General features: G+C 53.7%; 1 protein-coding gene across 1 annotated transcript in view; it reads right to left on the bottom strand.

The window, feature by feature from the left end:
• CADM4 (cell adhesion molecule 4) overlaps positions 1-16665 on the bottom strand; it is a 269148-nt gene that overhangs the window by 68491 nt on the left and 183992 nt on the right. Inside the window, exon 2 of the mRNA XM_044282226.1 lies at positions 2558-2704. Within this exon, the coding sequence (XP_044138161.1) occupies positions 2558-2704 (147 nt within the window). The remainder of the gene's footprint in view (positions 1-2557; positions 2705-16665) is intronic.

The raw sequence follows: 16665 nt of genomic DNA, 5'->3' as shown, positions 1-16665 counted from the left end.
GAGCTATACCCTGTTCACTAGCATGGCTGCCAGACCACCCCTCCAAGCTATACCCTGTTCACTAGCATGGCTGCCAGCCAACCCCTCTGAGCTATACCCTGTTTACTAGCAGGCCATGAAGACAAGACAAGTCAGGTGCATGTTCTTTTGTGTAAATTTCAAGAAAAACTAAAATGCCTAATGGGGGCATGTTTTAATTTTAACAAAGCTAGAACCAGGCAGGTACCTCAGACTGATCCGGAGACCTCCCCATTCATTGGTCTGGTAGATTTGTTTCAGGCTGGTACCTCAGGGGATGTGTCCTTTCTGCTTCTGCTCTCCCTAGCACATCTCAGGGTGTGTGTCCTTTCTGCTTTAGCTCTCCCTAGTACACCTCAGGGGGTGTGTCCTTTCTGCTTCAGACCCCCCTAGCACATCTCGGGGGTGTCCTTCCTGCTTCAGCTCTCCCTAGCACATCTCAAGGGGGTGTCCTTTCTGCTTCAGCTCTCCCTAGCACATCTCAGGGGGGGTCCTTTCTGCTTCAACTCTTTCTAGCACATCTCAAGGGGTGTGTCCTTTCTGCTTCAGCTCTCCCTAGCACATCTAGGGGTGTTGTCCTTCCTGCTTCTGCTCTCCCTAGCACATCTCAGGGGGTGTGTCCTTCCTGCTTCAGCTCTTTCCCTGGAACTGCCACAGGTTCTAACAGAACATATGGCTGCACAGTTGAAGCTTTAAACTGAACGCATGCGACCCCCTCAGCGAGTTGGACATAAAATATGGAAAAGAACAAACAGCAGGTGGCGCTGTACAGAAATATTTTAAGGAATAGCTCAGTGCTTATAATAAACTTCTAATCAGATGCAATTACCAAAGTCTCCCAGTATACACCTTATAGTGAAAAACATTTCCCCAAATGATCCTACTTATGTCTCACCTAATACTCAGCCCTTGCTGCACTCTCTTCCCAGCCGTGCTTGGACTCTGTGACAGTCTCTACTGTCATTCTGACATTCTATTCTCGGTGTCAGATAGACGGCACATAAACAAGCTGTGGCTGCAAAGCGTCTCAGGGCGTCACAGACATCTGTGTGCCCAGTGATTTCTGCAGGGAGGAGAAGTAGCATCGATTATCTAGAGGAAGCATTTTTCCAAATCCGAGCCCCCCCACTCCCCGACCTTCCCCCCCTTCTCCCCCCTTCCTGTGTTTTTTCTGCTGAAGTTACAGCTACTGAATGCAAACTGCAGATGTTTGGATAAAATTAGAAGTGGATTAGAATTAGCCTGAATCACAGGAGGGGAGGGGGCGCCATCATGGTAAGCGGCAGCGTTTAACCCCCCCCCCCCATCTACAACCGACTCCTCCAGGGAGCGTTACTTCCAGCCAGTGGAGCAGCGACGCAGGAATAAGGGGGTCCCTGAATCACCCACATCTGAATATGCAGCATTGATCATCTCCCCTGGATTACAACCCTCAGTGTGCTCTGCTGAGACCTGTAGTTCCTCTATTATTCCTACTTTTCACTTGTGGCGACATCTGATGGGACCGATTTCTTAACCTAACCCCTTTGCCACATCATTGCCCATGGCCCTTCCGCTGCCCCCTCTTGCCCGTACCTGGTGCTGCTTGAGGTGATCGCCTCGCCTGGCCCCATCGGTGGGGCACCCCATGGTACGGAGAAGGAAAGGTTCTGCAATCCGAAAGTTCCTCGGATGCAAAATCTCTGCTTGCTGTCAGAGAGTAGGCACACTCTTGTTTATATCTAGAGACTGAAAACCAGTACAGAGGTCTTACTTCTCACAGCGGAGGGTTTGTTACAATTACCTCCAGTCTAATCCGCAGCACACATCTCCTTCCTGTTCGGTTTGTTACAGTGTGTCAGTGCAGGTCACGTGCATCAGGTTTGGAGTCCAGGTCCCTTATTTCAGAGGATTGTGTGGATGGGATCCAAGTGTTGCAAACCCTCTGCTGCTCTGACACATTGTAACAAACTGGACAGGAAATAGATTCATGCTGCGGTTTAATGAAACAATTGTAACAAACCCTCAGCTGTCAGAAGTATTAGGCTAGGGCTGTGTTGTGCGACAAAAGGGTACAACTACATTGCGATATGCTGCGATACGACGGACAGGTTTATTGCGACTGTCGTGTCACAGCGCGACACCATTGACCATCATCATAAAAAATGTTGCGCAACTTTTCTGCGACAAGAAGTCGTGCGACAAATGTCTCTGTGTAGCCCTAGTCTTAGGTCTGTAGAAGTTTTCAGCCTCTGGATGTAAATGAGTATGTTCCTACTCACTGACAGCAAGCAGACATCATGCAAATGGTGAACAAAGTGCAGAAGACCGGACAGTGCAGGATTAGAGAAACGTGGCTGCTTTCTTCCAGAGATAGCGCCCCGCCTGTCCACAGGTTGTGTCTGGTAATGCAGCAAAGTGAATAGGGCTGAGATGCAATACCCCGGGCAACCTGCGGCCAGGCGTGGCGCCCTGTACAGCCCTTCTATAATGCTATAAAGGACAACAGAACAAGGTTAGGGCCAATTTGAGGACCAGGGGCCACCAGAGAGGTACCTACCACGTGTGCCATTAAAGAAGAGGGTCTGACGGGAAGGGTTCTGGATGACCACAATTGATCCATCGTACTGGTGCAGTCGGCAGCTGATTTCCGCCGTCCCGCCTTCGTTGACCGTCACGTTCTCGGCCTGGACCTCCTGAGAGAACGCTGCAAGACAAAACGAGGCACAGGGTCAAGACGTGGCGAAAGAAGAGCGGACGACACAGGACTTCTTACAACAGCAGAGACTCCCGGATGAAACCGCCACAAAATGACCTAAAATCACCACAATACAACATAAAACCGCCACGAGATGACCTAAAACCGCACGAGATGACCTAAACCCTGAGCAAAGAAATGAGGCTGATTGGAGATGAGCCACAGGGGCAGGAAACGTGTTGGGCGAGTGACAGACATGGTCCCCAAGGGCCACAGACGTAGAGCGGGATCCGCTGCTGATATATTAAGGCGTCAGAGAGGACCCGCTCGATATAACGAGGCGTTTTCCTGACATTTGTGAGGTTCTTCTGCAGGATCGGTGTCAGGCGGAGGAGCTCGTTAACCGCGGTCTTTCCGCTGACACGGATCGTTAGCCGGGAGATTCGACCCTTCACAGAAAAAAAAAAGAAAATTTTTTGAAAAAAGGTGGCAGCAGCCGGAGAGCGCTATACATCCGAAATCGTGCAGAGAAAGCCCGCCACGGTGACAGCGGCACGACCGGGCAGCAAAGGGGGTTAATAATGCAGCAACCGGATCGGCTAATTAGAGAGAATTAGAAGCCCCCCGGTGCCCATAAAACATAGTCATCAGCCAAGTGCGCGATACCGACGAGCAGTTGCGCGGTCTGCGGGGTAACGTACGCACCGCCCGGCACTTCATCAAACATGATGTCCGCAGTACAAAAAGAGCAATAAAAGAGTCTTGTCATGTTTATAGCTAGAAGCCATATGCCGAACCGCGCTCGGAGCCACGCAGGCTACCTGTACAGCGCTCAGGAGGGGCCACAGGAAGACAAGAAACGGGGCCCAAGGGGGACGTAAAATCCAAGGCAGACATAACGTGCCGACGTCCACGAGCCTCCACGACCGGTCTTATGCCGTCCTCTCCTGGCCTCTGGGTCCTATAGTCATTGACGTCGTGGCACCGGCAGAGCTCTATGGTCTATCACAATGGGCCCTTGGGCACCTTCAGGCATCAGGGCCGGGGGCCACTGCTACCTCTGCACCTACATAGCTATTCGATTCAGCCAATAAACCATCTCCGTGTGCCGTCATGTCCAGCCTGTTACCCGGGGCCCCTGTGAACTGCCTTAAGGGGCGATTATACGTATTCTGGGGGCACGCGCTATAGATGGACATGGCCTTTAAGACCGATATTTAGAGGAATGTACTCATTGCTATGGATTAAAGGGATATTCCGGTTGTTTGGAGCCATTCATGAAAACGGGGGCCCCGGACCCCTGCTGCCCTCTGAAACGAACAGACGGGTGGCCGCTCCATTCCTTTCAATGGGAGTTCCGGAGATAGCCGAGTACAGTACTAATACCCCGGAATACCCCTTTAAATCTCTAAAAAGCAGGGCGGGGCTGTGACTACCAGTCCTTCATTATTACACGTGGATTGGGAGAAGCTTTTCCTATAACGTATGTAATGTGAAGCGCCTGGTCGAGGGGGTAACATGGCGGTAATATAACTGCGCAGGGGGTGATATCTTATACATCACACGGCAGTGAGCCCCCCGGGCGCCTCCAGTTACGGCCCCCGCTGTACGGTGGAAGGGAGGATTCAAGTAGAGCTGCTGCTCTGACGTTTCTGAAAAGCGAGACGCTTCTAAAAAGAGCAGAGGCTGCGCTGGCAGGAGACGCCGCATTTCGCACGTTACACGGGTGACAGCGCGGGTACAACGCTGCGCCAGGTGCCAAGATCTGCCTCACACTAATTAACCCAACGACGCTCCCATCCAGGTCACGCGCTCTACAGGCAGCCACACAGGGTTAAATCGAGGAGCGGCGTCCATGAAGGGTCCTGTTCGGTCAGGGGCTAGGATTTTTTATATGTATAAAAATAGCTGTACACAAAACATGGGGTCTGCGTCCAAGGACGCCGAGCTTTCAGTAGCCACAGTCCTGGCTATCCTCAATGAACGCACAGCTGCAGGGCCGCCATATTGGATGTCACCCAGCTTTCCCTGGAACAGATATAAAACCAATAACAGACGGACGAGAGACGGCGATTCAGTGTTAGGCGGGAATAGTATCACTAGGAAAGCACCACAACTCCCAGCATTTTGATAAACCCCATCTAGGAACGCCCACAATCCCTCCCAGCGAGGTCTAATTTGTAGTTCATTTGCATAATCCCGCCCAGATGAGTCGGCTGTGGATCAACAAGCCGCTGAAAAATGGCCGCTGTTGTCCATAGCAACATATCACAGGGCAGCTTCCATTTTGTATCCTGCTCTTGCGGTGATTGGTTGCTGTGGGCGACGAAGGCAGTTTTTTCACTTAGACCATTTCATGTCCGGCACATGACTTCAGGGGGCGGGGCATGACATATTGGCACCATCCTAAGATGGAGGAGAGTCAGCTGGTTGCCATGGGCAACAGGTCCACTCCTCATTAGCACCTATCAGATCACTACTTTCATTTTAAAATAAAAGTTGGACTCTGATTGGTTGCTATGGGCGCTCTCCCTTAGCAGCAGTTTGGATAACTCCGCCCCCTGGTGTTAACTCTTGACTAGTGTGATATTTCTATTTCGAGGAATGTTCTAGAATCACGGTCGTGTGAATGGGACCTGGTGCATTGTGGGTAACCCCCCTTAGGACCAGCCATATCCGCAGCCCCGGGGGACCTGGTGCATTGTGGGTAACCCCCCCTTAGGACCAGCCATATCCGCAGCCCCGGGGGACCTGGTGCATTGTGGGTAACCCCCCAGGACCAGCCATATCCGCAGCCCTGGGGGACCTGGTGCATTGTGGGTAACCCCCCTTAGGACCAGCCATATCCGCAGCCCCGGGGGACCTGGTGCATTGTGGGTAACCCCCCCAGGACCAGCCATATCCGCAGCCCCGGGGGACCTGGTGCATTGTGGGTAACCCCCCCAGGACCAGCCATATCCGCAGCCCTGGGGGACCTGGTGCATTGTGGGTAACCCCCCTTAGGACCAGCCATATCCGCAGCCCCGGGGGACCTGGTGCATTGTGGGTAACACCCCCCAGGACCAGCCATATCCGCAGCCCCGGGGGACCTGGTGCATTGTGGGTAACCCCCCCAGGACCAGCCATATCCGCAGCCCCGGGGGACCTGGTGCATTGTGGGTAACCCCCCCAGGACCAGCCATATCCGCAGCCCCGGGGGACCTGGTGCATTGTGGGTAACCCCCCCAGGACCAGCCATATCCGCAGCCCCGGGGGACCTGGTGCATTGTGGGTAACCCCCCCAGGACCAGCCATATCCGCAGCCCCGGGGGACCTGGTGCATTGTGGGTAACCCCCCCCAGGACCTGCTGAGCTCTTCCTCAGCAGAGCTGTATTTGTCGCAGCTCTCCTGGCATGCTGGGAGTTGTAGTTTTGCAGGCGGCCTCGGCCTGTGGTTCTGTAGCTCTGACCCGCCGTCCTCTCGTATTTTAAGGCTCTAACGAGGCCTGGCGTAGCGGGAGCCCGGTGGAGTCGGTGGTCAGGTGCGGCGCCCCCCGCTGATTCTAATTAATAGAATTAGAGGTAAATGAGAACTAGAAATAAAAGCTTTTCAGCGACATCCCGCCGCCCGCCGCCGATACAGCGACATATGCTTCGCTTCTTGTTGCGGAGCGTGGGATTTTACTCGCCTCGTACACGTAACGCAGCCCTGCCGCCATCTGGGACTCGCCATGCTCCACGGATATCTCTTCCTCTTTTTGTGTCATTTTTGATATTTTGCTGCATTAACCCTATGCTCCCCATATGGAAAGGGTTAATTATAATAACCTCATTCCTCTGGTAAATTCTCCATTGGTTTTGATTGAGGTTGTAGTAGTGTTTACCCCGAGCAGCAGAGCTGAATGTGATATTAGACTTTTTGGAATAGGTTTGTCTGCAGTCCTATGTAAATCCACAGAGAACACATCTTAGGCCTCATGCGTTGTGCAATTGCGGTCCCCAATGCACGGGCAACGGCAGCGGCCGGGACGGATCGAGACCCATTCAACTTGAATGGGCCCGTGATCCGGCCGCACCTAGAACGTGCGGAGGCACGGACAGAAACACCACGGAAGCACCGCAGCTCCGGATTGCAGACTCGTTCACTGCAACATCTAGACAACACAGATATGGTACATCTAACAACTCAGCTCTGCTCCATCTGATCAAATCAGCTCTGCTAAACCGGACTAACTCCGCTCTGCTCCATGTGACCAACTCAGCTCTACTCCATCAGACCAATTTAGTTCTGCTAGATCAGACTAACTCCCCCCTGCTTCGTCAGACCAGTTCAGGTCTTCTCCATCAGACCAACTCATCTTTGCTGCTTCCAACCAACTCGGCTCTGCTCCATCTTACCAACTCATCCCTGCGCCCTCTGACCAACTCGGCCCCACCTCACCTGATCAACTCAATTCTGCTTGGTCAAACCAACTCAGCTCTGCTCCATCTGACTAACTGAACCCTGCTACATTTGCCAATACAGTGTCCTTCCACTGTGAAACACACTCAGGTTGCAGATGTAGCAGAGTTGAGTTGGTGATTAATGGTTCGTTATGTGCAACATCACAGTCACTAGGACTCTGGAAAGTCTGATAGACAATGTGCAACCCTCTGCTATTCACCTCCGCCCCGATTCTGCCCCTGTGCAGATGGTTGCACCCTCACCCTGAAGGGGCACTATGTGGGTACAGTGCCAGGATATGATTGCAGTCCCAGATAACTCATTGTGCAGTGCCAAGCCCCCCTCGGCTCTGCTGCATCTGTTTTCCCGTCTCAGCGGTCTTCTCGTCCCTGCGCGCTCTTCTCTCTCTCATTTACTTCTGGCACTTTGTTTCCTTCTCTTTACACCGCCGTCTGCCGCCCGCCATGTTTGCATTAATTCGCAGCCCTGAAGATGGCGGGGTGCGCGTGTGCCCACATAATCTGATGACAGTATCAGCCGCTAAACGCTTTTAAAGTGGCGCACGCGGCGGCGGGAAATTACCGTCTGTAGGAGTTTAAATATTACTGAGCAAAGTGACAGAAAGTGAACCCGTCACTCCAGAGCAACCGCCAAGTGCACCATGAAAACCGCTCACACGGCTGCCGCCCATGACCACACCGAAACCACCGGCCTATAGAACAGATGACACCCGGCAAAAAACTGACGCCCAGTAACCTGCCACATGGGGCACCGCCGTGCAAATCACTAAGACGGGGCCCAGTAACCTGCCACATGGGGCACCGCCGTGCAAATCACTAAGACGGGGCCCAGTAAGCTGCCACATGGGGCACCGCCGTGCAAATCACTAAGACGGGGCCCAGTAACCTGCCACATGGGGCACCGCCGTGCAAATCACTAAGACGGGGCCCAGTAACCTGCCACATGGGGCACCGCCGTGCAAATCACTAAGACGGGGCCCAGTAACCTGCCACATGGGGCACCGCCGTGCAAATCACTAAGACGGGGCCCAGTAACCTGCCACATGGGGCACCGCCGTGCAAATCACTAAGACGGGGCCCAGTAACCTGCCACATGGGGCACCGCCGTGCAAATCACTAAGACGGGGCCGAGTAAGCTGCCACATGGGGCACCGCCGTGCAAATCACTAAGACGGGGCCCAGTAACCTGCCACATGGGGCACCGCCGTGCAAATCACTAAGACGGGGCCGAGTAACCTGCCACATGGGGCACCGCCGTGCAAATCACTAAGACGGGGCCCAGTAACCTGCCACATGGGGCACCGCCGTGCAAATCACTAAGACGGGGCCCAGTAACCTGCCACATGGGGCACCGCCGTGCAAATCACTAAGACGGGGCCCAGTAACCTGCCACATGGGGCACCGCCGTGCAAATCACTAAGACGGGGCCCAGTAAGCTGCCACATGGGGCACCGCCGTGCAAATCACTAAGACGGGGCCCAGTAACCTGCCACATGGGGCACCGCCGTGCAAATCACTAAGACGGGGCCGAGTAAGCTGCCACATGGGGCACCGCCGTGCAAATCACTAAGACGGGGCCCAGTAACCTGCCACATGGGGCACCGCCGTGCAAATCACTAAGACGGGGCCCACTAAGCTGCCACATGGGGCACCGCCGTGCAAATCACTAAGACGGGGCCCAGTAACCTGCCACATGCGGCACCGCCGTGCAAATCACTAAGACGGGGCCCAATAACCTGCCACATGGGGCACCGCCGTGCAAATCACTAAGACGGGGCTCAGTAACCTGCCACATGGGGCACCGCCGTGCAAATCACTAAGACTGGGCCCAGTAACCTGCCACATGGGGCACCGCCGTGCAAATCACTAAGACGGGGCTCAGTAACCTGCCACATGGGGCACCGCCGTGCAAAGCACTAAGACGGGGCCCAGTAACCTGCCACATGGGGCACCGCCGTGCAAATCACTAAGACGGGGCTCAGTAACCTGCCACATGGGGCACCGCCGTGCAAATCACTAAGACGGGGCCCAGTAAGCTGCCACATGGGGCACCGCCGTGCAAATCACTAAGACGGGGCTCAGTAAGCTGCCACATGCGGCACCGCCGTGCAAATCACTAAGACTGGGCCCAGTAACCTGCCACATGGGGCACCGCCGTGCAAATCACTAAGACGGGGCTCAGTAAGCTGCCACATGGGGCACCGCCGTGCAAAGCACTAAGACGGGGCCCAGTAACCTGCCACATGGGGCACCGCCGTGCAAATCACTAAGACGGGGCTCAGTAACCTGCCACATGGGGCACCGCCGTGCAAATCACTAAGACGGGGCTCAGTAACCTGCCACATGGGGCACCGCCGTGCAAATCACTAAGACTGGGCTCAGTAACCTGCCACATGGGGCACCGCTGTGCAAATCACTAAGACGGGGCCCAGTAACCTGCCACATGGGGCACCGCCGTGCAAATCACTAAGACTGGGCCCAGTAAGCTGCCACATGGGGCACCGCCGTGCAAATCACTAAGACGGGGCCCAGTAACCTGCCACATGGGGCACCGCCGTGCAAATCACTAAGACGGGGCCCAGTAACCTGCCACATGGGGCACCGCCGTGCAAATCACTAAGACGGGGCTCAGTAACCTGCCACATGGGGCACCGCCGTGCAAATCACTAAGACGGGGCCCAGTAACCTGCCACATGGGGCACCGCCGTGCAAATCACTAAGACGGGGCCCAGTAAGCTGCCACATGGGGCACCGCCGTGCAAATCACTAAGACGGGGCCCAGTAAGCTGCCACATGGGGCACCGCCGTGCAAATCACTAAGACTGGGCCCAGTAACCTGCCACATGGGGCACCGCCGTGCAAATCACTAAGACGGGGCCCAGTAACCTGCCACATGGGGCACCGCCGTGCAAATCACTAAGACGGGGCCCAGTAAGCTGCCACATGGGGCACCGCCGTGCAAATCACTAAGACGGGGCCCAGTAAGCTGCCACATGGGGCACCGCAGTGCAAATCACTAAGACGGGGCTCAGTAACCTGCCACATGGGGCACCGCCGTGCAAATCACTAAGACGGGGCCCAGTAACCTGCCACATGGGGCACCGCCGTGCAAATCACTAAGATGGGGCTCAGTAACCTGCCACATGGGGCACCGCCGTGCAAATCACTAAGATGGGGCTCAGTAACCTGCCACATGGGGCACCGCCGTGCAAATCACTAAGATGGGGCTCAGTAACCTGCCACATGGGGCACCGCCGTGCACATCACTAAGACGGGGCTCAGTAACCTGCCACATGGGGCACCGCCGTGCAAATCACTAAGACGGGGCCCAGTAAGCTGCCACATGGGGCACCGCCGTGCAAATCACTAAGACGGGGCCCAGTAACCTGCCACATGGGGCACCGCCGTGCACATCACTAAGACGGGGCCCAGTAACCTGCCACATGGGGCACCGCCGTGCAAATCACTAAGATGGGGCTCAGTAAGCTGCCACATGGGGCACCGCCGTGCAAATCACTAAGACGGGGCCCAGTAACCTGCCACATGGGGCACCGCCGTGCAAATCACTAAGACGGGGCACCATACTTGTGCCAGGTTACTGGGGGAACTTCTTTTCATGTAAAACCTGCCTTTAACAGCATTGGCAGACCGCCCCAGATATATACGGCACCGGCAGACCGCCCCAGATAAACGGCACCGGCAGACCGCCCCAGATATATACGGCACCGGCAGACCGCCCCAGATATATACGGCACCGGCAGACCGCCCCAGATATATACGGCACCGGCAGACCGCCCCAGATATATACGGCACCGGCAGACCGCCCCAGATATATACGGCACCGGCAGACCGCCCCAGATATATACGGCACCGGCAGACCGCCCCAGATATATACGGCACCGGCAAACCGCCCCAGATATATACGGCACCGGCAGACCGCCCCAGATATATACGGCACCGGCAGACCGCCCCAGATATATACGGCACCGGCAGACCGCCCCAGATATATACGGCACCGGCAGACCGCCCCAGATATATACGGCATCGGCAGACCGCCCCAGATATATACGGCACCGGCAGACCGCCCCAGATATATACGGCACCGGCAGACCGCCCCAGATATATACGGCATCGGCAGACCGCCCCAGATATATACGGCACCGGCAGACCGCCCCAGATATATACGGCACCGGCAGACCGCCCCAGATATATACGGCACCGGCAGACCGCCCCAGATATATACGGCACCTGCAGACCGCCCCAGATATATACGGCACCGGCAGACCGCCCCAGATATATACGGCACCCCCAGACCGCCCCAGATATATACGGCACCTGCAGACCGCCCCAGATATATACGGCACCGGCAGACCGCCCCAGATATATACGGCACCGGCAGACCGCCCCAGATATATACGGCAGCGGCAGACCGCCCCAGATATATACGGCATCGGCAGACCGCCCCAGATATATACGGCACCGGCAGACCGCCCCAGATATACGGCACCGGCAGACCGCCCCAGATATATACGGCACCGGCAGACCGCCCCAGATATATACGGCACCGGCAGACCGCCCCAGATATATACGGCACCGGCAGACCGCCCCAGATATATACGGCACCGGCAGACCGCCCCAGATATATACGGCACCGGCAGACCGCCCCAGATATATACGGCACCGGCAGACCGCCCCAGATATATACGGCACCGGCAGACCGCCCCAGATATATACGGCACCGGCAGACCGCCCCAGATATATACGGCACCGGCAGACCGCCCCAGATATATACGGCACCGGCAGACCGCCCCAGATATATACGGCACCGGCAGACCGCCCCAGATATATACGGCACCGGCAGACCGCCCCAGATATATACGGCACCGGCAGACCGCCCCAAATATATACGGCACCGGCAGACCGCCCCAGATATATACGGCACCGGCAGACCGCCCCAGATATATACGGCATCGGCAGACCGCCCCAGATATACGGCATCGGCAGACCGCCCCAGATATACGGCACTGGCAGACCGCCCCAGATATACGGCACCGGCAGACCGCCCCAGATATATACGGCACCGGCAGACCGCCCCAGATATATACGGCACCGGCAGACCGCCCCAGATATATACGGCACCGGCAGACCGCCCCAGATATATACGGCACCGGCAGACCGCCCCAGATATATACGGCACCGGCAGACCGCCCCAGATATATACGGCACCGGCAGAATTCTGCCCATAAACAATACAACTGTCCGGACAGACTCCCAGTGCCATCACATTGCCCCCATAAGCAATGCCACCAGACTGTCCATAAACAGCAGCTTCAAAACACACTTGCAGTATTTTGTCCGCCTGTGGCCACCACTAGGGGGAGCTCACTGCGTAATTACCCAGCTGCCATACATACAGCCGGCTCCCCTAGTGGTGGGGAAGCCAAGCATTACAGGAAATATTCCCACAGCAGCCGGACCCCACAGCGCGCTGAGAAAGACGGCTCTGCATTTATTTACGCCATTGTGCTTGTGTGTGCACAGCGCTGCCTGACCCTTACTAGTGAATGCAGCTCTGGATGTGAGTGGAGAATAAATCCTGCCACATATAAATTATAAGCTCTGCTGTAACTGTCTTCCTGCTCACACATCACATCCATATAATTAATTCCCTCCCGCGTCCCCTGCGCCTTCCTTCCATTATCAGGCAGAGAATAGGGATGATGTCATCCAGCGAGTGCGCCCTGTCATTACACCTCGGCCGCCGGATAGAAATCTTCTGCTCCCAAGTCTGCGGTTCACAAGGGGTTAAGAGACATGTCAGGCCGCTCTACTGCCCCCTACACCAGGGCAGGAGGAACCCAAACAGCCAGAGACAATGAGGTCCCAGTGAGGAGCCATAGTGTCCCTAAACTTCTCCTCTCCTCACTTCCACACATCTGAATGGGGTTGTTTCTGCTGGGGGTGCAAGGATTTAGCAAACCCCATTCAGATGAATAAAACAATTAAAGAAAAATCAACCACATGTGAACTCCCCCCTACAGTGAAAGTGCACAAGTGTAACCCATGGACGTCACCAGCCTGCACCCCACTATGAAACCTTACTGTCAAACACAGCTCTGCTACATCAGCACAACGGGGCAGAGCGCCCGCTGATCAGTTTGGTGTTATTATTGTTGCTCCTTAAACAATTTCTGTGGTTTTGTTCTCTAAATGGCTTCTTAATCCAAACGCGGAAACATCGCACATCAACGTGGGGCAGTAATTGCCTGGAATCATCTCAAGATGGAAATATGTAAATGACGAGCGCTATGATTAGGCCTCAATCTGTGGTGGAGCAGATTAGGCCTGTGCCTAAGGCGTCATACTCATAGACTGAAGGATGAAGGGTTTGTCTCGTATCAGAGCTGAAATTATGTCCCAAACAGAAGAAGCTAGCTACTGCCGTACTCGCTTATGGCACCATAGGACTACAATTCCCAGCATTCTAGATATAAAAAAAAATACCTGGTAGCTTTAATAAGACTCTGAATGACAACAAATTCGCCACATTGAGCTCTGGATTGGCTGAAAACCCTGTCATTTTTAGAACCAACAATCTCTGTTAACTATATAAAATTATGTCAGAAGCCAATTTTTTTTCCAAATCCCTTGCATAGACATAAAATTGCAGGGTAGACTGTCTGTTTGCGGTCACCACTAGGGGGAGCTCACAGAATACAGATATATACAGCCACCACTAGAGGGAGCTCAGGAGATTACTACATACAGATATATACAGCCACCACTAGGGGGAGCTCACAGAATATAGATATTTACAGCCACCACCAGAGGGAGCTCAGGAGATTACTACATACAGATATATACAGCCACCACTAGAGGGAGCTCAGGAGATTACTACATACAGATATATACAGCCACCACTAGAGGGAGCTCAGGAGATTACTACATACAGATATATACAGCCACCACTAGAGGGAGCTCAGGAGATTACTGCATACAGATATATACAGCCACCACTAGAGGAACCCAGGAGATTACTACATACAGATATATACAGCCACCACTAGAGGGTGCTCAGGAGATTACTGCATACAGATATATACAGCCACCAGTAGAGGGAGCTCAGGAGATTACTACATACAGATATATACAGCCACCACTAGAGGGAGCTCAGGAGATTACTACATACAGATATATACAGCCACCACTAGAGGGAGCTCAGGAGATTACTACATACAGATATATACAGCCAACACTAGAGGAGCTCAGGAGATTACTACATACAGATATATACAGCCACCACTAGAGGGAGCTCAGGAGATTACTACATACAGATATATACAGCCGCCACTAGAGGGAGCTCAGAAGATTACTACATACAGATATATACAGCCACCACTAGAAGGAGCTCAGGAGATTACTACATACAGATATATACAGCCACCACTAGAGGGAGCTCAGGAGATTACTGCATACAGATATATACAGCCACCACTAGAGGAGCTCAGGAGATTACTACATACAGATATATACAGCCACCACTAGAGGGAGCTCAGGAGATTACTACATACAGATATATACAGCCACCACTAGAGGGAGCTCAGGAGATTACTACATACCGATTATACAGTCACCACTAGAGGGAGCTCAGGAGATTACTACATACAGATATATACAGCCACCACTAGAGGGAGCTCAGGAGATTACTACATACAGATATATACAGCCACCACTAGAGGGAGCTCAGGAGATTACTGCATACAGAGATATACAGTCACCACTAGAGGGAGCTCAGGAGATTACTACATACCGATTATACAGTCACCACTAGAGGGAGCTCAGGAGATTACTGCATACAGATATATACAGCCACCACTAGAGGAGCTCAGGAGATTACTACATACAGATATATACAGCCACCACTAGAGGGAGCTCAGGAGATTACTACATACAGATATATACAGCCACCACTAGAGGGAGCTCAGGAGATTACTACATACCGATTATACAGTCACCACTAGAGGGAGCTCAGGAGATTACTACATACAGATATATACAGCCACCACTAGAGGGAGCTCAGGAGATTACTACATACTGATATATACAGCCACCACTAGAGGGAGCTCAGGAGATTACTACATACCGATATATACATCCACCACTAGAGGGAGCTCAGGAGATTACTACATACAGATATATGCAGCCACCACTAGAGGGAGCTCAGGAGATTACTACATACAGATATATACATACACCACTAGGGGGAGCTACATATTGTCTAAGCACAGGATCCCGGGGTTTGCTGGATTAGAGAACCTATTAGGACACTTGATGCTATTCATATGGGAGTTGGTCTCCTCCAGCATCTGGCAGCATCTTTTATTGTGCCGCATTCGGGGGTCTTTGCCTCTCCATGCTCCTGGACTGCAGATCAAGGACTTTGGCTGAAAACCTACAAAGACGACTTGCTTTGTGATTTTTCCGGACAGTAGATGCCCCCGCATCAGGCGCTCGGCTCCCGCAGCCAAGAAAACATCGCACTTCACTTAGAGGAAATAATTGGATTCTTAATTGTGGAGGGAATCGATTTACTTCCAGTTTGAGATTGAAATAATTGTATTGGAAAGTGATATTAGTTTTAGCGAAGAAATCCCATAAAGTGGCGCAGTGGCGATCCTGATGTGACGGAATAAACAGATTGAAATGTAGCAGTGCTGAGTTTGTCATTTAACTGTTTGGTGCTTTTTGTGCATTGGGATCTGAGCGTCAGTGAGGCTCAGCTGCAGTCCTATGTAAAGAATTTACTTGGGTCTGCCACTAGCGACTTTCAGCCAGGGCACAGTCGCGTTACTGGGACGGCAATGCTTCTTGTGGCGTGATGATAGCAAACATTTTCCCCATTGATGGAAATTTAGCGTTTGCTGCCAGTCGGGTGGGGACTCGCCACAGATGCGGTTGCGCTCTGCTACCTCAAGCTACAGTTCTGTGTTCCATAAACACACGTGGATGACGGTGTAAAACTCAAGGTCATACAGGACAAGGTGAATGCGGAAGCCGGCAGTGTCTTCCAGTTTGCCTCCAGGAGGCGATGGGTTAATGCCGCAGAGTCGTGCATGGAGCCCACGGCGTTTAGGTGGTTGCAATGGTTTGGGGCAGAAGTGCAGCGCTGACCTTTTGGGGAGGCGGGTGACATTCCAAATGTAGATGACTGTAGAGGAGCACCGGGGGGAGAGGTGACAGAGGGGGCGCCGGGGGTGACCTGCAAGGGAGGGCGAGGGACTGACAGGCGAGGGGCGCAGAGCTGCCACTTAGAAAGGTCAGTGAAAAATGTCATAAGATTTATCACTTCTCTGCAGGCGGCGAGGAAGGGACAGATGGGGAGGGGTGGCAGGGGCGCCGAATCCGAGGTGGAGTGCGAAAAGGATGAAGAGCTCGGAGGTGGAGGAGGGGAGATAATAAAACGGAACATTGAGTGGCGTCGGGACAGCGAGGTCGCAGCACGTGTACTCTGCTGCAATAACCGCGAG

The sequence above is a fragment of the Bufo gargarizans genome, chromosome 2, assembly GCF_014858855.1.
Source record: "Bufo gargarizans isolate SCDJY-AF-19 chromosome 2, ASM1485885v1, whole genome shotgun sequence".
Lineage (NCBI taxonomy): Eukaryota > Metazoa > Chordata > Amphibia > Anura > Bufonidae > Bufo > Bufo gargarizans.
The sequence above is the reverse complement of the archived record's forward strand: the minus strand, read 5'-3'. Positions and strand labels throughout refer to the sequence as shown.